Source organism: Bos javanicus, chromosome 4, assembly GCF_032452875.1.
Source record: "Bos javanicus breed banteng chromosome 4, ARS-OSU_banteng_1.0, whole genome shotgun sequence".
Lineage (NCBI taxonomy): Eukaryota > Metazoa > Chordata > Mammalia > Artiodactyla > Bovidae > Bos > Bos javanicus.
Window position 1 is genome coordinate 12,461,275 of NC_083871.1, and position 24,661 is coordinate 12,485,935.

The window sequence follows — 24,661 nt, forward strand, 5'->3', positions numbered from 1 at the left end:
TCTCAAATGAAATTTTACTGATACAATCAAGGACAAAGAAGAAAGAAGAGAAAAAAAATTGGGAAAAGAAGAGAAAGAATTTCTCAAGTCAGAATGGAAGTATAGTTAATTACACCGTATTGCATATTTGCAAGTTGCTAAAAGAGTAGATCTTAAAAGTTCTAATCATAAGAAAAAAATCCTGTAACCATGTCCGTATGTTGTTGTTGTTTAGTTACTCAGTCACGTCCAACTCTTCTGCGACCCCATGAACTGCAGCCTGCCAGGCTCTTCTGCTGGGATTTTCTGGGCAAGAATACTGAAGTGGGTTGCCATTTCCTTCTCCAGAGAACCTTCCCAACCCAGGTATAGAACTCACATCTCCACGTCTCTTATATTGCAGGCAGATTCTTTATGTATGTATGCATGGTGACAAATGTTAACCAGTTATGATTTTGCACTATATACAAATATCAAATCACATTGTATGCTAGAAACTAATACAATGCCAAATGTCAATTATACCCAAATTTTAAAATCCCAACAAAATGGACACAGTAGAGCAGGAACAGTTTATATCAAAATATTCTCACCTCAGAACTGTGCTTCTCCTATGGTGCTGGTCCTTTTTGAACCTGTTTCCTCTCTTCTTTATCCTCATGACCTCCTGTGCTACAACAGGAAATAGATATTTGGTTAAAAAGGAAAAAAAAAAAAAATAGAAGGGCAGGAGTAAAGTGTGGTCAGTATTTTTCATTTTGTCTCCTATTAGATCGTTTCTTTTTTTTTATATATAATATTAGCATTGAGATAATCTGCTGAGCATTAGTTAACATTCTGGCAAATAAACGTGGAGCCACTAACTAGTTTTTAGCATTTTATATTTAAGAAATTTCAGTCTGGTTAGAGGAATGGCAGGAAGCTGTAAGATTGAATTTTTGAGCCAGACATGAGGGAGAAAAGTTTAAAGGATAAAAAGTTCCAGCAAGATATCATGCCTTAAGCAAGGCAACAACAAGGGAATGGAGAGGAGGCAACATATTTGAGTTATTTAGAAGAGAGAATGGGAGTAGAGCAAGTGAAGACTGAAAAGTCAACACTATTCTTCCTAGAGCTTGTCAGAGAAGGAACTAGATGGAGAGTTAAACACAAAGAAACACAGTCCACGGATGGGCTTCACTAACAAAATAAAGTTATTAGCAGAAGGGAAATGTCCAGGAGAGATGAAGAGTTTAAAGAAGACACAGAAAGAGAATGACTGACATAGGGATAACTGATGGGGTCATCAACACTCCCAAGAAAGGGGGACAGGAAGAGATTCAGAGCAGAGAAGGATTAGCTTTAAACTGGAGGGAAAGCTATTCAAATGACCCCACACTTATGGCAGAAAGTAAAGAACTAAAGAGCCTCTTGATGAAAGTGAGAGTGGAAAAGTTGGCTTAAAGCTCAACATTCAGAAAACTAAGATCATGGCATCTGGTCCCATCACTTCATAGCAAATAGATGGGGAAACAATGGAAACTTTGTGAGAGACTTTATTTTTGGGGGACTCCAAAATCACTGCAGATGGTGATTGCAGCCATGAAATTAAAAGACGCTTGCTCCTTGAAAGGAAAGTTATGAGCAACCTACACAGCGTATTAAAAAGCAGAGACGTTACTTTGCCGAAAAAGTCCCGTCTAGTCAAAGCTATGGTTTTTCAGAGTCATGTATGGATGTGAGAGCTGGACTGTAAAGAAAGTGAAAGTGAAATCGCTCAGTCGTGTCCGACTCTTTGCAACCCCATGGACTGTAGCCCACCAGGCTCTTCATGCCATTTCCTTCTCCAGGGCATCTTCCTGACCCAGGGATCGAACCCAGGTCTCCTGCATTGCAGGCAGACGCTTTAACCTCTGAACCACCAGGGAAGCCTACTATAAAGAAAGCTGAGCACCAAAGAATAGATGCTTTTGAACTGGGGTGTGGAGAAGACTCTTGAGAGTCCCTTGGACTGCAAGGAGATCCAACCAGTCCATCCTAAAGGAAATCATTCCTTAATATTCATTGGAAGGACTGATGTTGAAGCTGAAACTCCAATACTTAGGCCACCTGATGCGAAGAACTGACTCATTAGAAAAGACCCTGATGCTGGGAAAGATTGAATGTGGGAGAAGGGGATGACAGAGGATGAGATGGTTGGATGGCATCACTGACTCGATGGACAGGAGTTTGAGTAAGCTCCGGGAGTTGGTGATGGACAGGGAGGCCTGGCGTGCTGCAGTCCATGGGGTCACAAAGAGTTGGACACAACTGAGTGGCTTAACTGAACTGGAGGGAAGGAAGGGGGGGCACAAGCTATTCACAACATTTCAGAAAGCCTTCTGGAAATTGCAATTAAATAAAATGTCAAGTTTCTTTACTTTTGGCAGGCATTAAATCAACCCTGCAGGCTAACACTGGTTATCACGTGTTGATCAGAAATTCTAATTTGCTGTTGATGACATCATAGAAATTTCCAAGATGTAATTTGGTAGACTGTATACTGTTAGCAGAGTTATTTATCTGTTTTTTTTTGTTTGTTTTTTTTTGTTTTTTTTGCAATATCTGATTTAATTCTCCCAGCATGTGATCAACCTTGGATCAGAAGAACGACAGCCAAAATTAAGCAACCATTTCCAGGGAACAGTGCCTAGTGTTTGTACACTTATTTAGCTTTGCTGCTTATTAGCATTACATCCATGACAGTGATATATGTGATTTCATTTAAGTGTCAAAAATCTTTCAAGATATGGGGTCCATAGATAAAAATATAATAAAAAGACTCCTTGGATGAAAAGAATTGGGATGACAAGATCTCTACAGTCCCATCATATCGAACATTCTATCACTTTAAGAGGGACCTATAAGTACAAGTTCAGGAATGGCTAAACGGGAAAGTTGCAAAGAAAGCCTGAAAACACCCTAACTAATCAGGAACTCACTCGAGCAGAAAAGGAAGCAAATGTAAATAACCATTCCCACATGGAAGGCAGCACAGGGGAACCCAGAAAACTAACGGAATAAATAAAATGGAGGACTAAGGAGGGTTTAACAAAGGCAAAAGAGTGCTCCCTTTTTTGATAACCACATTAACCAACTTCAGGAGCATGAATGATGGTCCCGAGAACACACTTTGACGTCTGGCCCAACCACCTAGCCAACGCTCGAGTAAACACAAAAAAAGTGGAGTTCTTTTCTCACTAACACCTACATCAAGCGAGGCTCGTTTTGTACCTTCTACTCTGTTCATTCCAGAAGGGAGCGAATTCCAGTGTTCTTGCCTGGTGAATCCCATGGACAGAGGAAGCTGGTGGGCTGTAAGTTCATGGGGTCTCAACGAGTCGGACTTGACTGAAGCGACTGAGCAAGGAAGCACTCTGTACTTTTGATATACTTTCGCTCACTGGAACTGGGTAAACCCAGGGCTTCCCCACCCCGCCCCCAAGTTTTCAAGAGAAATGGGCTTCCGAGCAGTGAGTTAAGAGTTAAGACTGGTCATCATACAGGTGGGTTGGTGCTAAGGCTGTCCGCAGTGTCTTCACCTGGCTTGCATCAGGGGGCCATCCAGACTGACCAGAGAGCCTGACGAAAAGCCCCGGTGACTTTAGGGTGGCCTTCGCACCCTGCTAGGCAGGTTTAGGGAGTAGAAAGCTCGTTAAAGGGTGTGTTGCGGAAGGAAGGAGGGGAACGGTGTGTGCTTTTCTTCCGGAACTGTACTTCTATTGCCCCAACCTGGGCTCAGGTTGCAGCCAGTAAGCTAATTAAAAGCCCAGGAGTCGCGTTCGGGCCAGGGTTGGAAGCCTGGTCCCCTCTCCTCACATCCCCATGTCTCTGCCGCCACCGCCGCCGCCTGCCGCAGGTGACCCGGTGACCCCTGAGGACAGTCTGGGGTCCGTGACCCCGGAGGACTGGGCAACCGGACCCCCCTTGCAAGCGCAGCCTCTCTTAAGACAGGAGGCTAAAGGGAAGGAGGAGGAAGGGGAGGAGACAGGCGTCCAGGGCGCCTGGGGGAAAGGCACGGCGGAACAGCGGCGGCGGGGCTGGGGGGAGGCCGCCGAGGCGGCCGCGGCCGAGGAAGGGCAGGTGGACGCCGGGGGCGCCGCGGGGTCAGCCTCCCCGGCGGGAGCCGCGGGTGGCGGCCGCGAGGGCTGGCGGCGGCTCCTCGCCTGGCTGCGGCGGCGGCAGCCCCAGTGCTGCCCCTGTGCGGCGCCCCTTCCCCGCTCCGCCGCGCACTGTTGTCATGGAGGAACCAAGATGGCGGCTCTGGCCTACAACCTGGGCAAGCGGGAGATCAACCACTACTTCAGCGTGAGGAGCGCCAAGGTATTGGCGCTGGTGGCCGTACTGCTGCTCGCGGTGTGCCACCTCGCCTCCCGCCGCTACCGAGGTGAGCGGGCCCTCCCCCTGCCCGGGCCGGCCGGGGCGGGAGGAGGCGACGCGGAGGCTGGAGGCCGCCCCCCTCGCCCGACACACGCCCACGCTCACGCGGCCGCCCGCCGGCGCGCCCAGCGGGCGGGGCAGGCGGTACCCCCACGTGCCCCCAGGTGGCCCGGGCGGCGGGCCAGGCGCCCCCGACCGACCGAGTGGACCCCAGTTCAGGCGGCCACGGGTCGAGGGCCCGTGGTCCTGGGCACCGCCCCCCCACCCCGAGCCGCCACTGCTGGAGTCGGGGGCGCCCGCCCGGCCGGGCCCAGCGGGTAGCGGGGGTCCCGGCTTCTCCGCGGGCTGGCCCGGGGGAGACGGGGCAGGCCCGGGGCTCGCGTGCAGGAGGCGAGCAGGCGGCCCTCGGGGGGCCAGCCCAGGGCGCCTGAAGGCCAAGGCCGCCCGGCACAGGGGCACCTCGTCTCCAAGTGGGGTCGCCCAATTCTGCGCCTTAGGTGCCCGGCTTTTTAGCCTTTGTTTTATCCCGTTTCTGCCCCTGGAACAGCGGGGCCAAGCTGTTGGACAGCGGCAGGGGCCGCCCCATTTTCTCTTGGGGCCGAGTTGACAGCTGGCAGAAGATGCTCTTGGCCAAATGGAGGAGGTGTCACCCAGGCTTTGTGATTCAGAAACGTTTAAAGGGGTCTGGTTGCACACTTTTTACAAAGTGAAGCTGCTGCCAATATTAGAAAAGAACTTGTGGGTTGACAGGAGTTGAGGTGGGCAATGAAAACAAGTTGGAAGCAGTCTGAGAGGAGGCCTTTGCTGTGGGTTTTGAAATTGGTGCAAAGAGCAAGGAAATATGACCTCATTATTTCAGAACGTGTTATTTTTCAGTAATCAAGGGATATTTACTTGTCCTTCTTGATTGATTTTTTTTTTTCCCCTTGATTTTCTCTGTAAGAATGTCACTAGGATAGAGTCTGACAGGCTGAGGGAAATTAACAAAGATAGGATCTCTTGTTTGTGGTTCTTGTAGTTTTGAAGCCATTATCGGGACAGCTCTTGGTGATTGTGACATAACTGGTCAAGAGGTAATGTGTAATAGGTGCACATTTAAGGTGTTTACCTTTTAGCGTCACACATACTTTGGCAAAATATCCAGTAAAGGGGGCACTGGAATCTGAACTCGCTTCTCATTTTAGGAAATCTTTAAAAGTAAAGGATGTTTTGATCAGTTGTGCCCCTTTGTTTTCTCCAGTGCTTGAGAGTTAAAAATCTTATACTCTAGTGCTGTACTGGATGAATAGCCCTTTATATAAATACACGAAATCGATTGAAAAAGGTAAATCGCTTATACCCTCTTGGCCTTTCTCCTCCAGGTTCCCATAGATCCCATTCACGTGACCTGGCAAGACTTTGGTTCATTTGCTGTAAGAGAAGTCCAACACTTGCATATACAAAATAAAGCCAACGATTTGATGCATTCATTTATTGTCATTTTAAAGAAGATTTTCTGACCACTGACATTTTATGCTATTTTGTTATAAGATGATAGTAATCTAACTCAATTTTATGTGTGTGATAGTGGAGATAACTTTTATAACTGTGTTCTATGGTCCTCCTATAAGTTAAACATCTAGTCCCCCCCACCTCCCTTTTTTAATTGTGCTTTTGTCTTTTGATAATCATGGATCCTAATTGCTATATTTACATTATAAATTTCATCCTTTCAAGATCTGTCCTCCGCAGGGAAAATAGAATGTCAGATGGAACCTTGTGAGTCAGTGTAGCAATCTGGGATTGTTTATAAAGCCTCCTCCAGAAGCTCATCAGCAGCTTCTGTAGGTGCTTCCGTGTCTTGAGTGTGAAGCAGTACACCTGGTGTGTGTACATGCCCACGTGGAATGTCAGGAACTTGAGACGGGGTGTGTGGTGGGGGGCAGGTGATATGATCTTACCAGGAACTTTTTTTAGCCAGCCTCATGCTTTAGCAGTGTGAAACAGTCAGATGCAATGCTTTTCACACAAGGATAATCAAACACTTGAATCACAGCATCATAAATCTTTAGAATACAAAAGGACTTTATGTTACATATAGAGGTTTAGGCTGTGTATGAAAATCTCCAGTGCGTGAGTATGGGTTTGCCTCAGGCCAGGAGAGGGAATGCAGTTGAAATACACAGATTCAGTATCTCTTGTTTTACAAACTAATGAAAGTAAAAAATTGCACACTACAGAAAGCAAAGCTTGGCAAAACTACATACTATCATTGAGCACCTATCATATGCCAGGTGCTGTTCTACTAAGGGTTTTAAATCTTAACTCATTTTGTCTTTACAACCAGCCTATGGGTAGATACAATTACTAGATTTCAAACTTCCCACTTCCTGCTTCCACCATTTTTAATATCTGTAATCAAGATGAGTTTTTAAAACTTTGATTGCATGTCAAAGTTTAATTGATAACATTTTTCCTACTGTTATATAAAATAATGGTGTATTTTATAATCAGTGGTCTTAGATTCAGAGAATTGCAGTATTATTTACATTTTAAAGATGAGGCATGAGAGGTTAAGTTGCCTAAAGACACACAATTTATCTGACTGAGCTAGGATTTAAAACCCAGTTAGTCCTGTCTCATACTATTATGTTATATTCTGCCTTTCTGGAGCCTCTTAGACAGTAGTAAAGTATAAAAGGAGTGAGAAAGTGTTTTCCGTCAGAACATGGGTTATTTAGAAATACTAATTCAACCTCACAGTGCCAGCCAAGAATTGTCTTATTCATTTTCCAATAAATGGTGATTTTCTAGAAGTTACATGTCTAAAACTTCAAAATCTGACCTGTTTACTTGTTCCTTCAAATCCTGGTTCAGATGTCACCAGCGTAGAAGTAGAAATTAGGAATTCAGTGTTTCTACAGTAAATAGTATAGACTTACCATCTTGTATTATAATAATTTGTATCTGACTTTCCCACACAAACTTTGAGCTTCCAAGGGTGGTATTTTATTCATCCTTAAATCATCAGAGCTTAACACATAGTAGGAACTCTGTAACAATTATTGGATAAACAGATTTTTGAAGTCCTTATTTCCTTCTCTTTGCCTCCCTGCATGTGCTTCTTTTGGTTTTAATTGAATTTCATGTTCTAAGAGCATGTTCTGATCTTAACTTTAGAAAGTAGTGTTTTGTGTTTTTTTTCATTATTATTTCACATAAAAATGACGTTTTAAAATGTAGTTATTCTTTTAGTTACATTTTTTGTAAATTTTACCATTATGGAATCACAAGATATTAATATTATGATTACAGACTAAAGACACCATTTCTAGGATAAGAAGCCAGTATCAGTAGCCTTAAGAATAGTTCCAATCTGGTTAAATTTAGATTTTCTAATTGATAAAGTTAACTTGCTTCAAATGTCTTAGTTTTGTTGAATTCTAATTCCTTTCTGTCATAGGCATATTTAATGCAAATATGAAATAATACTGCATGGTTTGGAATATGAGTTCAAAGCTTCAGAAATTAAAACAAGAAGCAGCGTTAGGTCTCTCAGGCTTTCCCTTCTTTGGCTGCTAGAAAAATCCTGATCTACATGACACCGCTTGTAAAGAGGCACTCCTAGCTTATCTAAAGAAAATTGTAAATGGTGATTTTTCAACACAGACAAGTATAACTTGCTAAGCTTGGGGGAAAATAAAATATTCTGCAGATCACATTGTAAACTTTATGGTCTGGTATTTTCATGGTTGATAGTAAGAAACACAGCTTTGTCAAGATGATTCAGTCTAAAGGTGCAGTGTGCCAGAGGTATTCTATTCAATGAAAAATATAAGCCTCAGTTTATTTAGCAGGTCAGGTGTTTTCTTTAGTTGTTTTGTTTTTCAGGGTTTTTTTTTTAACTTGTTTACTTACTTTGTCTGCTCTTAGTATCTTTCTGTTATAGAAAAATCATACATAAAAACCTGAGACTTTAGATTGACAAACCAGAATGCTTATGCTTAAGATAACAGAATGAAGGGAAAACAGCCATTCATCTAGATAATCTTTGTATTAGAGATAGCTGAAGTAGATAATTCTATCCCATTAGTTGCTTTTTTTTTTTTCTTTTTTTAAATTCTGTTCCTAACTTGATTTATCTGAGCACTTGGTAACTTTCATCTCACTGGTTGTATTAAGGTAGCTGTCAAAATTATATGAAGCAATTGAAAATAATGACTGCAGTATTTTGTTTTCTTTTGTTTGGGGTTCTTCTGGGTAAATTTTGAAAGGAAAATAATGTGCCAGCGTATGTTACCATGTAGCTGCTGCTGCTGCTAAGTCGCTTCAGTCGTGTCCGACTCTGTGCAACCCCATAGACGGCAGCCCACCGCATACATAATATAAATGTGTCACATTAATTGAACATTTAGATTTACATTTAGTGATTTGATTTTAAAACTGTTTCCTTCCCAGGAAAAGAACTAGTTTTAGAGTATAGAATTTTGTAGAGTTTTTTTTTTTTAGGACTAATTTATTTTTAATTAGGTATTATAGTATTTACTAGCGCTACTATTTTTATTATTTTGCTGACAAATATGTAAAAGTCTGTGTGCTCCTAACCTTTTCAGTTATCTACTTAGCCATTCTTTTACTTTCCTAACAGTTCTTCATACTACATTCTCTCTACTAAAATAGCTGGTGTAGTTTCTGTGTTTTGAGTAGACCTTAACTGGCTTCCATGGTGGCTCAGACGGTAAAGAATCCACCTGCAATTCGGGAGGCCTGGGTTTGATCCCTGAGTCAGGAAGATCCCCTAGAGAAGGGAATGGCTACCCACTCCAATATTCTGGCCTGGAAAAGTCCATGGACAGAGGAGCCTGGCAGACCTCAGTCCATGGGGTCCCGAAGAGTCGGACACGACTGAGCAATTTTCACTTTAACGATAAGATACAGAGACTGTTTCAGATACAATTTTTTTTTAAAATTTTAATTTGCATCATATATTATGAAGAGTCACCATTAACTAGCATTTATTCAACTACCTTAATATGGTAGTTGAATATTTTCCCCAGAAAGACCAGCTAGTTTTTTTTTTTTTTTTTTGAACCAGCTAGTTTTTAAAATGCAGTGTTCATAATGTCTTTTGGCTAGTGGCAACTTTAAAATCTGTGTTGGTATGAGGTTTTTCTAATGTGGGGTCTTGAGATTAGAGCTTTTGTTTTCTACCAGCTGAACTACTGAAAAATAATGTCTGAGTAGTAATATTGAAGAGGGAAAGAAGAATTTGGCGTTTTAACACGCATTTTCTGGTGGAGAAAATTGGTTCTTTTAAGACGCTGGTGTGGCACTTCCATCTCCACAAAATCACCTGTAGAGATGGTTAGGCAAACAGCATCATCTCGCACACTGAAGATTGACCCAGCTTCTACTAAGAAACGGAAGTCAAGTAACAGCAACAACAAGAAGGGATGAAGAAAGGAAAACTTTACAGGATGCCAGTTGTTTAAAACTTCTTATATAACTTTTTAATAAAATAAATGTGTTACTAACTTGGTGCTTGGTTTAATGGATGTATTTGAAGAGGTAGAAGTGCTGTAAATATGGAATTTTCATCCTAATTTTAAACATTTACTGGATTTTTAATAGGATTTTACTATATGGCCATTATTAAAAAATGCAGCAGCAGTGCTGATTTTAGGAAATAATTGTGTGTTTCTATAGTCCTTTCTTTACTCCTCCGTGATTGTTTATGTAACTTAATTTTGTTTTTTAGAACTAGCATTAGTTTTTGATAATTGAAAAGAATTAAGAACTGATTATTTATAGTTTCCTTAGAGAGATGTTATTAAAAAATCTTTAAAATACAGAAAAAACTGCTTAGGCTACATCTGTAATTACAAAAATATAATACCTTTCCTTATCCAGTTTTCACCAACAGAACAGTGTACTATTTTCACTTTGCTCGATATTCTGTTTTAGAATTTATGACACTGTGGTATCAACATTTTCATTGTTTATGCTTAGTTGCCTTGTGTTTGTATCACCTTTTATCTGTGTGTTGTCCAGATAAATGGATGACTGGATGGAAAAAAGAGATGTGTTCTACTTAAAGTATCTTTGGCTCTTTCCTATCTCCACCATTTGGTTCTGTAGTATTCTTTTTTACCAGATTCTCCGTCCTGACCTTAACTATTTGTAAAACAAATAGAGATTGCTATTGACTGTTAAAGAATTGGAGATCAAATTTAGAAGCACATTAACTGTAACCCTATAGTTAATGTACACATCTCATTTCTCCCTCGTCCTTTTGACATATTTGAGCTTTTCTAATGCCTCCAACCCCGCTTTTGACCACATACATTGGTCATGTGCATTAAGCTAATGTACAGTAAAATGGCCAAAAGAAGTAGGGTAACCATCTGTCCCAGTCTACACAGGAGTGGGGGGGGTTGCTTATATGGGATTTTCTGTTTGAAACTTCTCCCAACCACAGTGGGAGGAGTTTGCTGTCATCCTGATGGTGGAGGCAAGAGACAATCGAGAGAAGTAGAGGATGGATATTAATAATAGCATTTATTACTGGTAATTGATCATGTGTATCTTCAGCCATCTTTTGACTAACAGTGTTTCAAGTCTTTGTGAGATTGTAGAAGTATGACATTTTATTATGCATTTTAAGAAGTTTTTAATAAGTCTTTCTCTGTTTGCACATTTACAGAGTAGGGATATAGCCCTCTTCCTTCCAGAGAAGTTGTGAAAATTAGGGCATAGATTTATAAAATACTTCAACATGTACCAGGTTTCTGATGTACTAATGCACGAAGTACTGTAATAGTTGAATATAAAGTCATTTCCAAAATCTTCTCTTTTATCCCTTAAACTTTTGTTTTCCAACTAGAAGTAGAAGTTATCAGATCAGAGATCTGTCGCTCAGTTGTGTCCGACTCTTTGCGACCCCATGAATCGCAGCACACCAGGCCTCCCTGTCCATCACCAACTCCCGGAGTTCACTCAGACTCACGTCCATCGAGTCAGTGATGCCATCCAGCCATCTCATCCTCTGTCGTCCCCTTCTCCTCCTGCCCCCAATCCCTCCCAGCATCACAGTCTTTTCCAATGAGTCAACTCTTGGCATGAGGTGGCCAAAATACTGGAGTTTCAGCTTTAGCATCATTCCTTCCAAAGAAATCCCAGGGCTGATCTCCTTCAGAATGGACTGGTTGGATCTCCTTGCAGTCCAAGGGACTCTCGAGAGTCTTCTCCAACACCACAGTTCAAAAGCATCAGTTCTTCGGCGCTCAGCCTTCTTCACAGTCCAACTCTCACATCCATACATGACCACAGGAAAAACCATAGCCTTGACTAGATGAACCTTTGTTGGCAAAGTAATGTCTCTGCTTTTGAACATGCTATCTAGGTTGGTTATAAACAGATATAAAGGCTATTTTGAGGCAAGATGTCCCTGGAGGGGAAACTTGCAGTAGAAGGAACTGCCAAAGCATTAACGTAGCACTGGGGATGAAGAATACTCTAGGTGAATTATCTGTCCTAGTGTCTCTCATTGTCTTCAATATTAATATATTAATAGTTGCTATGCTTCTCATGGATGAGTCGTATGTACCTAGAAGGTACAGTGAAGTGTGGAAAACTCTGTACTCTCTCATCTCCAAAGGTAAAATGGGATAGACAACCAACGTATAAAAATATAACTATTGTTAGCAACATTATTGTGTTTAATTATTACAGGCAATGACTCATGTGAATACCTTCTCTCAAGTGGCAGATTTCTTGGAGAGAAAGTTTGGCAGCCTCACAGCTGTATGATGCATAAGTACAAAATCAGGTAAAGTTTCTTCATCTATTTATTTATTTTTTCTTCTTGTCTAAGATGGGTCTTAGTATCTGGTAGAGAAGTGTTAATAGAGCAAAGAAAGTGGCAGATGGTACTTCTCCGTGTGACAGTAGAGAAGTGCTGACAGGGCAGGAGTGGGGGTGAGTCCAAGGGAGTATTCTCTAAAGCATTAGGGAGAGCTTTGGACCAATCTGCCTTATCTCAGGTGAGAGACAACCAGGGGCCAAGGGCAATAGCCTGCGAAGGAAGGACTTTTGCTTTGGGACTTGGATAGCTACCTCGTGCAGTTTTTCTGAGAGAGTGGGTATTAAGCACTTAACTGTGGTTCGAGTACATATGAAACACTTAATCGAATTAATCAATCATACACGAACTGGTAGGTTAAACAAACCTGGCCACCTGTTTCTAAAATGACAACATAACTATATAATAATCCTTACTACTTCTTCACAAATCATGTGCTTTGAAGATGCCTGGGCTAATTTTCTGTATTCTAATTGATGTTTCCTTGTTGATTTCAGTGAAGCAAAGAACTGCCTCGTAGATAAACATATTGCATTTATTGGAGATTCCAGAATTCGTCAGTTATTTTATTCTTTTGTGAAAATAATTAATCCTCAATTCAAAGAAGAAGGAAATAAGGTAAAATCCTGTCTATTCGTTTCATTAGGGTGTTGTTTTAGAAGTTAGGCAACTGAATAGTTACAGGAGGAGTGTGCCCTTTCACATGAACAAAAGAAACTATAAAATTTTTAGTTTGGTTTTTGGGGAAGGTAACAGGGGATAATTTGCCATTACGGAGCCATAAGAAAAAGAAGTGGTGGGTAAAGTATTGGCAAACCTTTTATTGACTTAAACTTTTTGTTTTCAGAAATATTAAAATTCTTTCCATGGAAAAACTTAAAAAAAATTTTTTTTAGAAAGAATGAAGAAGAAATATCCCTTATCCTCCTTTTAATATTTTGCTATATTTCTTTTCAGTCTCTTTTTTAAAAGACAAAATTGTAATAGATTAGCATGTACAATTTGATATCTTCTTTGCCACCACTTATCATAATTTACCATATTATTATAAATCAATGTAAGTATCTTCATAATGACAACATACTAGTGAGTGGATATAATGTGATCTTATATAATCGTCCCTTTTCTTAACTTTTTGTAGTTTTCTAATTTTTAATAAGGACATTTTTATTACATTTTTGTGTGAAAACTTTGCTTTTTAAATTATTTCCTTAGGATAGAATCTTTACAGTGCAAATATTAGGTTAAAGAATATAGTACTTTAAAAATTATTGATTATATTATTGAATTCTTTCAATCTATACTGTAATTAGCAATGTACATTGGAACCTAATTTTCTGTAACCTTTCTGGCACTGGACATTCATGCTATATAATTAAAATGACAGTGTGACAAATTTCTGCTCTTTTTAATTTCTAATTTTAAAAATGTATCTTTAAAAAAAAACTAACAAGGGTGAACATCTTTCTAAATGTTAATTTGTTAATTAGTTAATTTTTGTGAACTATTTCATCATATCTTTCTGTTTAATACATTTTTAAGTGATCTGAAGTTCTCATTTCTGTCTTTAATTGCATATGGTTGAGAGTGGGGAATAATAAGAAAAAAGTAAAGTACAAGAAAGTTCAGAATTGTAGGGATAGTAGCTCGTTAATTTATGATAAAAATCTGCCTGTACACATCACCTTGTCCAGTGGTAGGAAACTGAAAAATTGGGGACTTCACAGCTAACTAACTAGTCTCATCATGATGATGGTAATGGATACTGAGTCCTTAGGAACTCTTCTAAAAAGAGTCCAGTAGCGATTTTGTCTACTAGGAAAAGCCAGTATAGATTTTAAAGCTGAATAATAGAAGATAACAAAGTCAACTTTTCATTTTATTTGATATCTATAAATGTATTTCGCATTTGTATTTATAAATACAAAACTATACAGAAGATTTAAAACTATTTAATGACTTGAGATTCTTACAGCTTAAAGTAAAAAAACCTCAGTAAACATTTAAAAAATAGATGTCTGAATTAAAAAAAAAATAGTTTTACTATTTCTAGGCTTAGACTAGAGGATTTGAAAATTGGAATAATGCATTTGGCAACAGTTAGTTGAAAAAAATCTATAATGGTTTTAGTCCATGGCCAGAAGTAGCTACAATATGGTATGGTGTTCCTGGGCACTAGGTTTCCAATTTTTATTTTCTAGAGGTTCCTAGTTATCCCACAATAGTCAAACAAGATGCATTTTATTTTATATACATTTTGCAAAGAAAGTTTTTTATAGTTTTAAAGAGACAGTTATTGTGAAACTAGTTCAAACTACTGGTGGAGCATTTGCTAAGTTGTATTTTACTTATTCTCTTCTCTCTGAACACCTTGAGGACAGAGATTGTGGATTATCATTATTTTTTAAATATATTTCTTACATATTTCACAACATAGCCTGGCATGTTGTGAAAGTTGATTAATTTTATTTTAGCCTTGGTAATGGGATTCTTTAAGTGGAATAGGAGTGTTGAAGATAATTTTTTTTAATTTCTTTTCTGTACTGAGGAAAAATTTTTAAAAAGAAGCTTTAGAGCAGGATTTATTTTTTTCAAATTATATTTTGTGGAAGACTAGTTCTGTAAGAAGCTCTGGTCAAATAAGTTTGGGCAGAGGTGGATATCATATCCTCCTCTTAGATAGTTTTAGTTTAGGCTAGGATATTAAAAACTTGAGAAGTCTTGCAATGAAGAAAGCTGTTTGTGTTACTTCCAGCCAGAGGGCAAGCTAGATACTCTGGGGGCCCCTTCCACCTCAAACCAACTAGATCCTAGATTAAAAAATACTTGTTGATGTATTTCTAGACTTTGAAATAGGGGACACATCCCCCACAAAAAAGGAACAAACTGTGAGGCCAGTCCAGTAATGGGAACAATAACAGTCGGTATGCAATAGAGATTTGGGTTGCCCTTAAGATGGATGCCTGTAGCTACAATGCCCTGTATGTAGCAAACAAAGCTCTGAGCCAGCATATTTCTCAACAGTAATATTGATAGCCAGAGGACAGTAGACTAATAGCTTTAATGTTCTGATAGAAAGTAGGCTTTAACCTAGAATTGTATCCCTAACATACAAATTCCTCTATTCTTGAATTATAGGACATTTTTAAATAAACAACAACTATGAGGGCTTACTGCCATATAAACTTATACTAAAGAGTTTTCCAAAGAATAAACTTCGAGAAGGAGGGAAATGATTCAGAAAAAAAATGATCTGAATTAATGGTTAAAGAAAATAGGAAACATGTGTATGAATCTAAACAAACTATGTCAAATAACGTCTTTTTACACTTTACGAAAACACAGTACTAAAGAACTGACGTAGCATATAAGTCAGAGAGCTGCTGCTAAGTCGCTTCAGTCATGTCCGACTCTGTGCGACCCCATAGACGGCAGCCCACCAGGCTCCCCCGTCCCTGGGATTCTCCAGGCAAGAACACTGGAGTGGGTCGCCATTTCCTTCTCCAATGCATGAAAGGGAAAAGTGAAAGTGAAGTTGCTCAGTCGTGTCCAACTCCTAGCGACCCCGTGGACTGCAGCCTACCAGGCTCCTCCGTCCATGGGATTTTCCAGGCAAGAGAACTGGAGTGGGGTGCCACTGCCTTCTCCGGAGAGAGATGACCACAATTAAAGTGTTCTGATGTCCTCTTTACACTTTAAGTTGTCATCTTAACTTAGAACTTAAGATGCCCTTTATTCCAAGGGCAAGGACTGGAAGGATAGAATTAGGGTGGGTAGTTCCAAACCAGAAGAAGAAAAAAGTAAACCAAATTCATCTAGTATCAAATATAATATATAAACATACATACATAAGCACACATGTATGTGTGTACTCTGATACACACCTGTGAATACATACATACATATGTAAACATATTACGTGTTAAAAATCTGTTTAATTTTATGTTTATATAAAAGTGTGAGGGAGCTAGAAATCAAAAATTAAGATGGAAACATTTATTATCAAAATAAATATAAGTTGTCTAAACTTGTCAGCTAAACACAGATTTTTCAGACTGATTTCAGACTGACTGTCTACCATAGTGGGAGAATTACTCACTGCTCATGTAATTAATGATAGTTTAAGCAAATAAGTAAATATGGGCTGTTAGTATGCTGATTTTATAAACTTATAACTCAGTACTTAATACGCTAAGATATCAGAGAATATCTTTCAAAGCACACATGGAATCCTTATTTTGATCACATTTTGGTCCATTAAACAAGTCCTAACAGTATCAGGGAATTGGTATCATCTCTCTCTTTTAAGTAAGTTCCTTTATATTCTTATTCTGATAAAAATTCTAAAAGCCTACAATAAATGTTCCAGTGATAAGATGATAGACATATTTCCATTAAACTCAGGATGTTCATTATTGCTGCTTCTACTTAGTATTGTATTAGAGATCCTTAGGGAGACCCAGGTTCAATCCCTGGGTTGGGAAGATCCCCTGGAAGAGGAAATGGCAACCCATGCCAGTATTCTTGCCTGGAGAATCCCATAGATAGAGGAGCCTGGTGGGCTACAGTCCATGGGATAGCAAAGAGTCAGATATGACTGAGCAACTAACTCTTTCTCTCTCAGCCAAAGAAAGGTGGTACTTTGAAAATGTAAGGATTGTAAAGAAATAACTTGATATTTTATAATACAGTTGTCTACATAGAAAATCCCAAAGAACCTATAGAAGATTTACTAGATACAATAAAATTTTTAACAATATAGCTAATTATAAGATAAATATATGAAAATTGCAGTGACTCAATAAAGCTGTTAAAAATTAATTGCATATCTACTTGTCAGGAATAGAGAGTTCAAAAATGTTATTTAAAATATACTCTGTGAAATAATAATAATAATTTAAAAAACACAGTACATAGGAATAAATCTAGTAAATAAGCCTACATCTGTATGCAGAAAGCTCACAAAATTTTATTAAAAGACAATTTAGTTTTCTGAGGAACCTCCATACTGTTCTCCATAGTGGCTGTACCAACTTACATTCCCATAAACAATGTAGGAGGGTTCCCTTTTCTCCACATCCTCTCCAGCATTTGTTATTTGTAGACTTTTTAATTATGACTATCTGTAGGCTGGGACCTCATTGTAGTTTTGATTTGCATGTCTCTGATAATTAATGACACTGAGCATCTTTTCATGTGCCTACTGGCCATCTGTTTGTCTTCTTTGGAGAGATGTCTGTTAAGGTCTTCTGCCCATTTTTTGATTGGATTATTTGGTGTTTTGTTGTTGTTGCTGAGTTGTATGAGTTATGTGTGTATTTTGGAGCTTAAGCCCTTGTCTGTAGCATCATTTCCTCCCATTCTGTAGCACTGTCTTTCATGTTTTATGGTTTCCTTTACTGTGCAAAAGCTTCTAAGTTTGATTGTGCTGTGCTGTGCTTAGTGGCTCAGTCCTGTCCAACTCTTTGCAACCCCATGGACTATATCTCATTAGGTTTCACTGTCCATTGGGATTCTCCAGGCAAGAATACTGAAATGGGTTGCCATGCCCTCCTCCAGGGGCTCTTCCCAACCCAGGGATCAAACCCAGGGCTCCTGCATTGCAGGTGGATTCTTTACCAGCTGAGTCACCAGCAAAAGCCCAAGAATACTGGAGTGGGTAACTAACCTTTCTCCAGAGGAAGTTCCCGACCCAGGAATTGAACCAGGGTATCCTGCATTGCAGGTGGATTCTTTACCAGCTGAGCTACCTGGGAAGCCCCAAGTTTGATTAGGTCCTATTTATATATTTTTGTTTTTATTTCTATTTCCTTGGGAGACTGAGCTAAGGAAATATTGATAAGATTTGTGTCAGAGAACGTTTTGCCTATGTTCTTTTCTAGGAGTTTTATGGTATCATTATGTTTAAGTCTTTAAGCCATTTTGAGTTTATTTTTGTGCAAGGTGTGAGGGCATGTTCTATCAGACAAAAATATAATTCAAAAAGATACATGCATCTGTCAAGCCGCACTGTTCACAATAACCAAAACATGGAAACAACCTAAGTGTCCATCGACAGAGGAATGCACTGCGTAAAGATGTGGCACATAGATACAATGGCATAGTACTTAGCTAGAGAAAGGAACAAAATAATGCCATTTGCAGCAACATGGATGCAACTAGAGTTTATTATATTAAGTGAAGTAAGTCAGAAAGAAAAATACAAATACTAAGGACTGTGATGAAAAAAATTTCATGGTCTAAAGGTATTGAGATCATACAGACTGTTCTCTTACCACTGTGAAATTATGTTAGAAATCAATATCAAAAAAAATATTTGAAAATAACCCACATATTTTCAAGTGCATTGTGACATTCACCAAGAGAGATATTTGGCTTAGTCATTGAAAGCCTCAATAAAGTCAAGACAAAAAACACAGAGGGTGATTGCAGAGAAGAAAGGATTTAAATGAGAAATTAATATCAAAATAAGAAATTAATATCAAAGATACTTTTAAAAAGCCCATGTATTTGGAAATTAAGTGACCCCTTTTAAATGATGGGTGTATCTAAGAAGCTGTAACAAGGAAAATTAGAAAATATTTGTAACAGAAGAAAAATAAAAAAAGACTGTATCAGAATTTGTTGCATGCAGCTGAAGCTGCCGTTTTTTGGATTTGGTTTTGTAGGGTCATTTTCTTCTTCCTTCTTTTGTTCTCTTCTGATTTAATGACTATGTTTAGTGCTGTACTTGGATTTTTTATAGTTTTTTGGCTCGTGGTTACCATGAGGTTTTGATATAGCAGTCTCTCTCTGTACACACACACACACGCACACACACACATATATATATACGATTAAGTTGCTGATCTCTTAATTTCAAATACATTTCAAATATCCTGAATTTGTACTTTCCACCTCTCACAGTTACTGGTTTATGTATTATATTTGTGTGAGGGTAGTTTCCTTTACTATATGTTTGCTTTATCCAGTGAGCTTTCCCATCTTGTAATTTTAGTGTTTCTAATTGTTGGCTTCTCTTTTTCATGTAGAGCAGTTTGTTTAGCATTTGATTTGGTGGTGCTGAATTCTTTTGGTTTTTGCTTATCTGTAAAGTTTTGATTTCTCAAACCAATCTGAACAAGGCCTTTGCTGGGTAGGGTATATTTTCATTGTAGTTTCTTCCCTTTCATCACTTTAAATATATCATGCCACTCAATTCTGGCCAGTACAATTTCTCCTGAAAAATCAGCTGATAGTCTTATAGGGATTCCCTTGTTGGTTATTTGTTGCTTTTCCTTCATTGCTTTTAATGTTTTCGCTTTGGTCTTTAATTTTTATTGGTTTTATTACTGTCTTTCTGGGCCTGTACCTCCTTGGGTTGGTTAATCCTATATGGGACTTTGTGCTCCCTGGACTTTGTTGACTGTTTCTTTTCCCATGTTAGGCACGTTTTCAGCTATTGTCCCTTCAAATATTTTTAGGCCCCTTCTCTCCTCCTTCTGGGACCCTTATTATGTTACTGTTGGTGTATTTGACAGAGCTCCAGAAGTCTCTTAAATTGTCCTTTTTTCTTTTCATTCTGTTTTCTTATTCTCTTCTATAGCAGTAGTTTCCAGCACTGTCTTCAAGCTTACTTACCCATTCATCTGCCTCATTTATTTTGCTGTTGAGTTTTTCTCGTGTATTTTCAGCTCAGTTGTTGTATTCTTCATCTCTTTGGTTGTTCTTGGTATTTTCTGACTCTTGTATAAACTTCTTGTACCTTCCTGCTCTGTGCATCCATTACTCTTAACTCTTTCCTCGGATAGATTGCCTGTCTTCATGCCGTTAGTTGTCATTTTGGGTGTCTTTCTTTTTCCTTCCTCTGGAACATATTCCTCTGCCACCACATTTTGTCTAAATTTCCATTTGTGTTTTTATGTATGTGGAAGTTTTGGAGAAGTTTCCTCCAATAGGGGATGCCCTAGGTGTCCAAGCAGTGCATTTCCCTCTTTTACCCAAGGTCCGGTGACCAGCTGGTCCCAGGGTCGGTTCTGACCTGAGTTTGCAGACTCAGTTCCGTAGGGTGCTGTATGGTTGTTTTCTTGCTTCTGGTGTCTGCCCTCTGGTGGGTGAATCTGGTCTAGAGTCTTGTACAGGCTTTCTGGTGAGAGGCCAGTGTCTGCCCCCTGGTGGGTGAGCCTGTTCTAGAGGCTTGTGAAGGCTTCCTGGTAGGAGAGGCTGTTGCTTGCCCACTGGTGAATGGAGCTGGCTCTTGGTTCTCTGGTGGGCAGGGCTGTGTCAAGGGCCATGTCTACAGGTGTCCATGGGCTCAGAAAGTCTTTAGGCAGCCCGTCTGCTAATGAGTGGCCAATACTTTGGCCACCTTATGTGAAGAACTGACTCATTGGAAAAGACCCTGATGCTGGGAAAGATTGAAGGCGGGAGAAGGGGACGACAGAGGAGGAGATGGTTGGATGGCATCACCAACTTGATGGACATGAGTTTGAGTAAGCTCTGGGAGTTGGTGATGGACAGGGAAGCCTGGCATGTTGCAGTCCATGGTGTTGCAAAGAGTCGGACACGACTGAGCAACTGAACTGAACTGGGACTGCTAATGAGTGGGGCTGTGTTCCTGCCCTGTGGATTGTTTGGCCTGAGGCGCTCCAACTTTGGAGCCTACAGACTGTTGGGCAGGGCATGGTCTTGCTGCTAATTACCCATGTAAGATGTCTGCCTATAACAAGAGTTCAAGTAGAGGAACACTCCCCAATATTACCACTGCCAGCTTTTAGGACACTAGAGAGACTCATAGCTGCCCCATGCCTCCACAGGACACCCTCCAAGACCAGCAGGTAGGTCCAGCCCAGTCCCCTTTGAAGTCCTTGCTTTTGCTCTGGGTCACTGTTCTCATAGGACCTTGTGTGCACCCCTCGATGTGTGGAGTCTGTCCCCCAGTCCTATGGATCTCCTATAATCATCCCCTTTGCTGGGAAAGCCAAATGCTCTGGAGGCTCCTCCTCTCAATACCAGACCTCTACGCTGGGGAGCCTGGCATGGGGCTCGGAACACTCTCTCCTGTGTGAGAACTTCTGTGATAAAATTATTCTCCAGTTTGTGGGTCAGGATATGTAATTTGATTATATCACAAGTGTGACTCTCCTACCATTTTGTTGGCCTTCTTTTTGTCTTTGGGTATAGAATATCTTTTTTGAAAGGTTCCAATCTTATTATCCATGGTTGTTTAGCAATTAGTTGTGATTTTGGTGTTCTTGTGAGAGGAGATGGGCTCAAGGTCTGTTTCCTCCACCATCTTGTCTTCAGTCACATACATAATACCTGGTTTTTATTGAATTCTAGGTTAAAATATAAGAACTGTAGCAAAGACTTTATTAGGGACAGTTGAACATGCACTGTATTATTAGATTTGATAATATTTTATCAATGTCAGATTCTTTGGGACTATAGTATTACAGATATGCAAGAGAACGTCCATATTCTTCAAAGATATGTGTTGAAATATTTAAGGGTGAAATGTTATTATGTCTGCAGTTTACTTTTACATGGCTCAGCAAAGAAGAAAAACTATGTATATGTGGTGCATAGAGACACATGGAATTAGTGTAGAAAATACTAACAATTGGTAAAGGATGTCGATTTTGCTGTGAGTCTGAGATTTTTCAAAATTAAAATGGCGTGAAAGCCAACAACATTGAACAGCGTATCATTTACAGATGCATATATGTGTGACAAGCTGTATAGTAAAATAGAAAGGAAAATAAGATTTAAGATGATTGTTCTTTTTGGGTGAAGAAAGGAATTTAGAGAAGGAATTTAGAAGCCAACATAGCTCATGTCGTGTGTTGGTAACACTGATTTGTGCCATGGATTCATGAGTGCTTATTTGTTTTTACTATGACTTGTGACTTACATATATGTGATATGTTATTTTGTATACAGCAGATGTTATATTAAAATGAAGAGATTGAGTTGACTGAATTAACTGTGCCATGCAAAAAGGAGAAATATTTCATGACACACTGTATCTTGGAGGGAGAATTTTTTAAAGGGATAGGAAGAGAACACCTGTGTGATTTTCTCTGACCCTATGTCCCAGACTTATTTGACCAAGGAAACTCTTTTCATATAACATACCTTGAAGTACTGGAAAAGGAAATGGCAACCCAGTCCAGTATTCTTGCCTGGAAAAATCCCACGGACAGAGGAGCCTGGTGGGCTGCTGTCCATGACTTAGCGATTCAATCACCACAAGTACTATTGAATTAATGGTCTCAAGAGTCCTTTTGGGAAAAAAAGAACACAAATGAACTTATTTAAAAAACAGAAGTAGAGTCGCAGATGTAGAAAACAAACTTATGGTTACCAGGGAATAAGAGGGAGAAGGGATAAATTGGAATATTGGGATTAGCATATGCTAAGTCACTTCAGTCGTGTCCAACTCTGTGCGACCCCATAAACGGCAGCCCACCAGGCTCCCCGTCCCTGGGATTTTCCAGGCAGGAGTACTGGAGTGGGGGGGGGATTAGCATATACATACTACTATATATACAAAGTATTAACTAAAAAAAGAGTGGATGAATGTATATGTATAACTGATTCACTTTGCCATACACCTGAAACTAACAACACTGTAAGTCAACTCGATTTTTTTTTTTTAAGCCCTTTTGGGAAAAGATGCTTAAACAGGACTAACAAGAATTTTAAAATTTAGCCTGTTGATAGAAACAAACTTTATTTCTTAATATAAATACTATCTGTTTAGTTAATGAAAATGTTTCAACCTTGATTTTAGGAAGACAATTAGCTTCTTATTAACCACCCCTGTTCCATCCTGAATATTTAATTATGAAATGATTTTTTTTCTTTTTATGAAACAGTTACAAGAAGTTATAGTCTTTGGATTTTAGTTTTTTTCTACAACTAGACTATGTACCATCTTCAGAGTGAAATCTTTAATAACCTAGAGTCCTGTGTGTCCATTCATGTTTAGGCAGGGCCTTCATTAGTATAGGGGTGAGGATGGACCAGCTGTTGCTACAGCAATAAACCCATATCACAGTCTTACTACTTAGCACTTCTTGTCCTAACCACCTGGGACAAAGGGCTTTGTTCCCTACAGTCATTCAGGGATCTTTGCTGTTGGAATTTTTACTGTTTTCTAGTTGTTCCATTTGGGACATTCAGCCTCCTCAGTCTCTGTATCAGGTTAAACCAGATGAGCAGAATCGCCCTGGGAACTTCAGCCTGGAAGTGACCCGCATTACATCTAGTCATGGTACATTGGCCAGAACTAGTCATGCGGTCCTGTCTAACTGGAAGGGATCTGGGAGACACAGGGCAGCAACTGGTCTCTGCCATAGATGATAATACTAGGACTAAATTGGAACCATGGGAAGCTTGACAAAAAGATAATTTATGTAGGTGTGTTCTCCTACCTGCTTATTCATAGTGGGAGTTTTATCATCTTTAACCTACCTCTAAGATGTTGAAGATCACAAATAAAAAGTTTTTTTTTAATATTATCACTTATTTTGGGGTAGTCTATGCAGATCTTTTCCCCTTGGGGTTGAAGGTAGATAATTGGGATATGGTGTATAAATGAATCAACAAAAGCGGCTGAAGGAGGAATTATTTACATAAAATTAATCTATACATTAATATTTTTCTGTCATCTCTCCCTCATTATGGTAGCATGAAAACATTCCTTTTGAAGACAAGATTGCATCAATTAAAGTGGTAAGTTCATATAATAGTAAGCTCAGTGTTATGATGTTGAAACTATTCGTTGGTTAATTTACATGTACATGAAGTGTATTGAGAGAAGACAGGTAGAGTAAGATCATGTAATACATACACTGTTTTGTGTAATAGAAAATTTGGTCTCTTAGATTTTTATCCAGGAAAAAGTATGTCAATTTGAAACCAGTGTGTATTCAGGATTACTCTTCATAAGAGAACATTATATGAATTTTCTGAATTTCCAGTGCCTTCTAGGTCCTGAGAATACAGATGGAGATCAAGACAGCAGTGTCCTAGATCTATCTAATGGAGCTTGCAAGTCATTATGGTTTTCTGTGTGCATTTAATCATGGGATTAAGTGTTAAAGTGTTAGTCGCTCAGTTGTGTCTGACTCTTTGTGACCCCATGGACTGTTCAGCTCACCAGGCTCCTCTGTCCATGGAATTCTCAAGGAAAGAATGCTGGAGTGGGTTGCCATTCCCTTCTCCAGGGGATCTTCCCAACCCAGGGATCGAACCCAGGTCTCCTGCATTGCCGGCAGATTCTTTACTGTCTGAGCCACCAGGGAAGCTAAGGATGGCAAAAAGGAAAAAGTAGGACATTATAAATGTGTAGAACGGGGAATTAAAAGTAGCATTAAAAAGCATTTTCCTCCATGAGGAAGTGATGCTTTACCGGAGGCCTCAAGGGTAAGTAGGAGCTAGGTAGACTGAGGGAGAGAG

General features: G+C 39.5%; 1 protein-coding gene across 5 annotated transcripts in view; it reads left to right on the forward strand.

Annotated features, from left to right (window-relative positions):
* The first annotated feature begins 3,253 nt into the window (after positions 1-3,253).
* CASD1 (CAS1 domain containing 1) overlaps positions 3,254-24,661 on the forward strand; it is a 54,503-nt gene continuing 33,095 nt past the window's right edge. For 2 of the 5 annotated variants that reach the window (XM_061413485.1, XM_061413490.1), the window contains exons 1-4: positions 3,256-4,384; positions 12,088-12,184; positions 12,715-12,835; positions 23,891-23,935. In XM_061413485.1, the coding sequence (XP_061269469.1) occupies positions 3,823-4,384; positions 12,088-12,184; positions 12,715-12,835; positions 23,891-23,935 (825 nt within the window). In that variant the 5' untranslated portion in view covers positions 3,256-3,822. Of the gene's footprint in view, positions 4,385-12,087; positions 12,185-12,714; positions 12,836-23,890; positions 23,936-24,661 lie in introns of all 5 variants that reach the window. The other 3 variants (XM_061413488.1, XM_061413489.1, XM_061413486.1) reach the window with 3 other exon arrangements.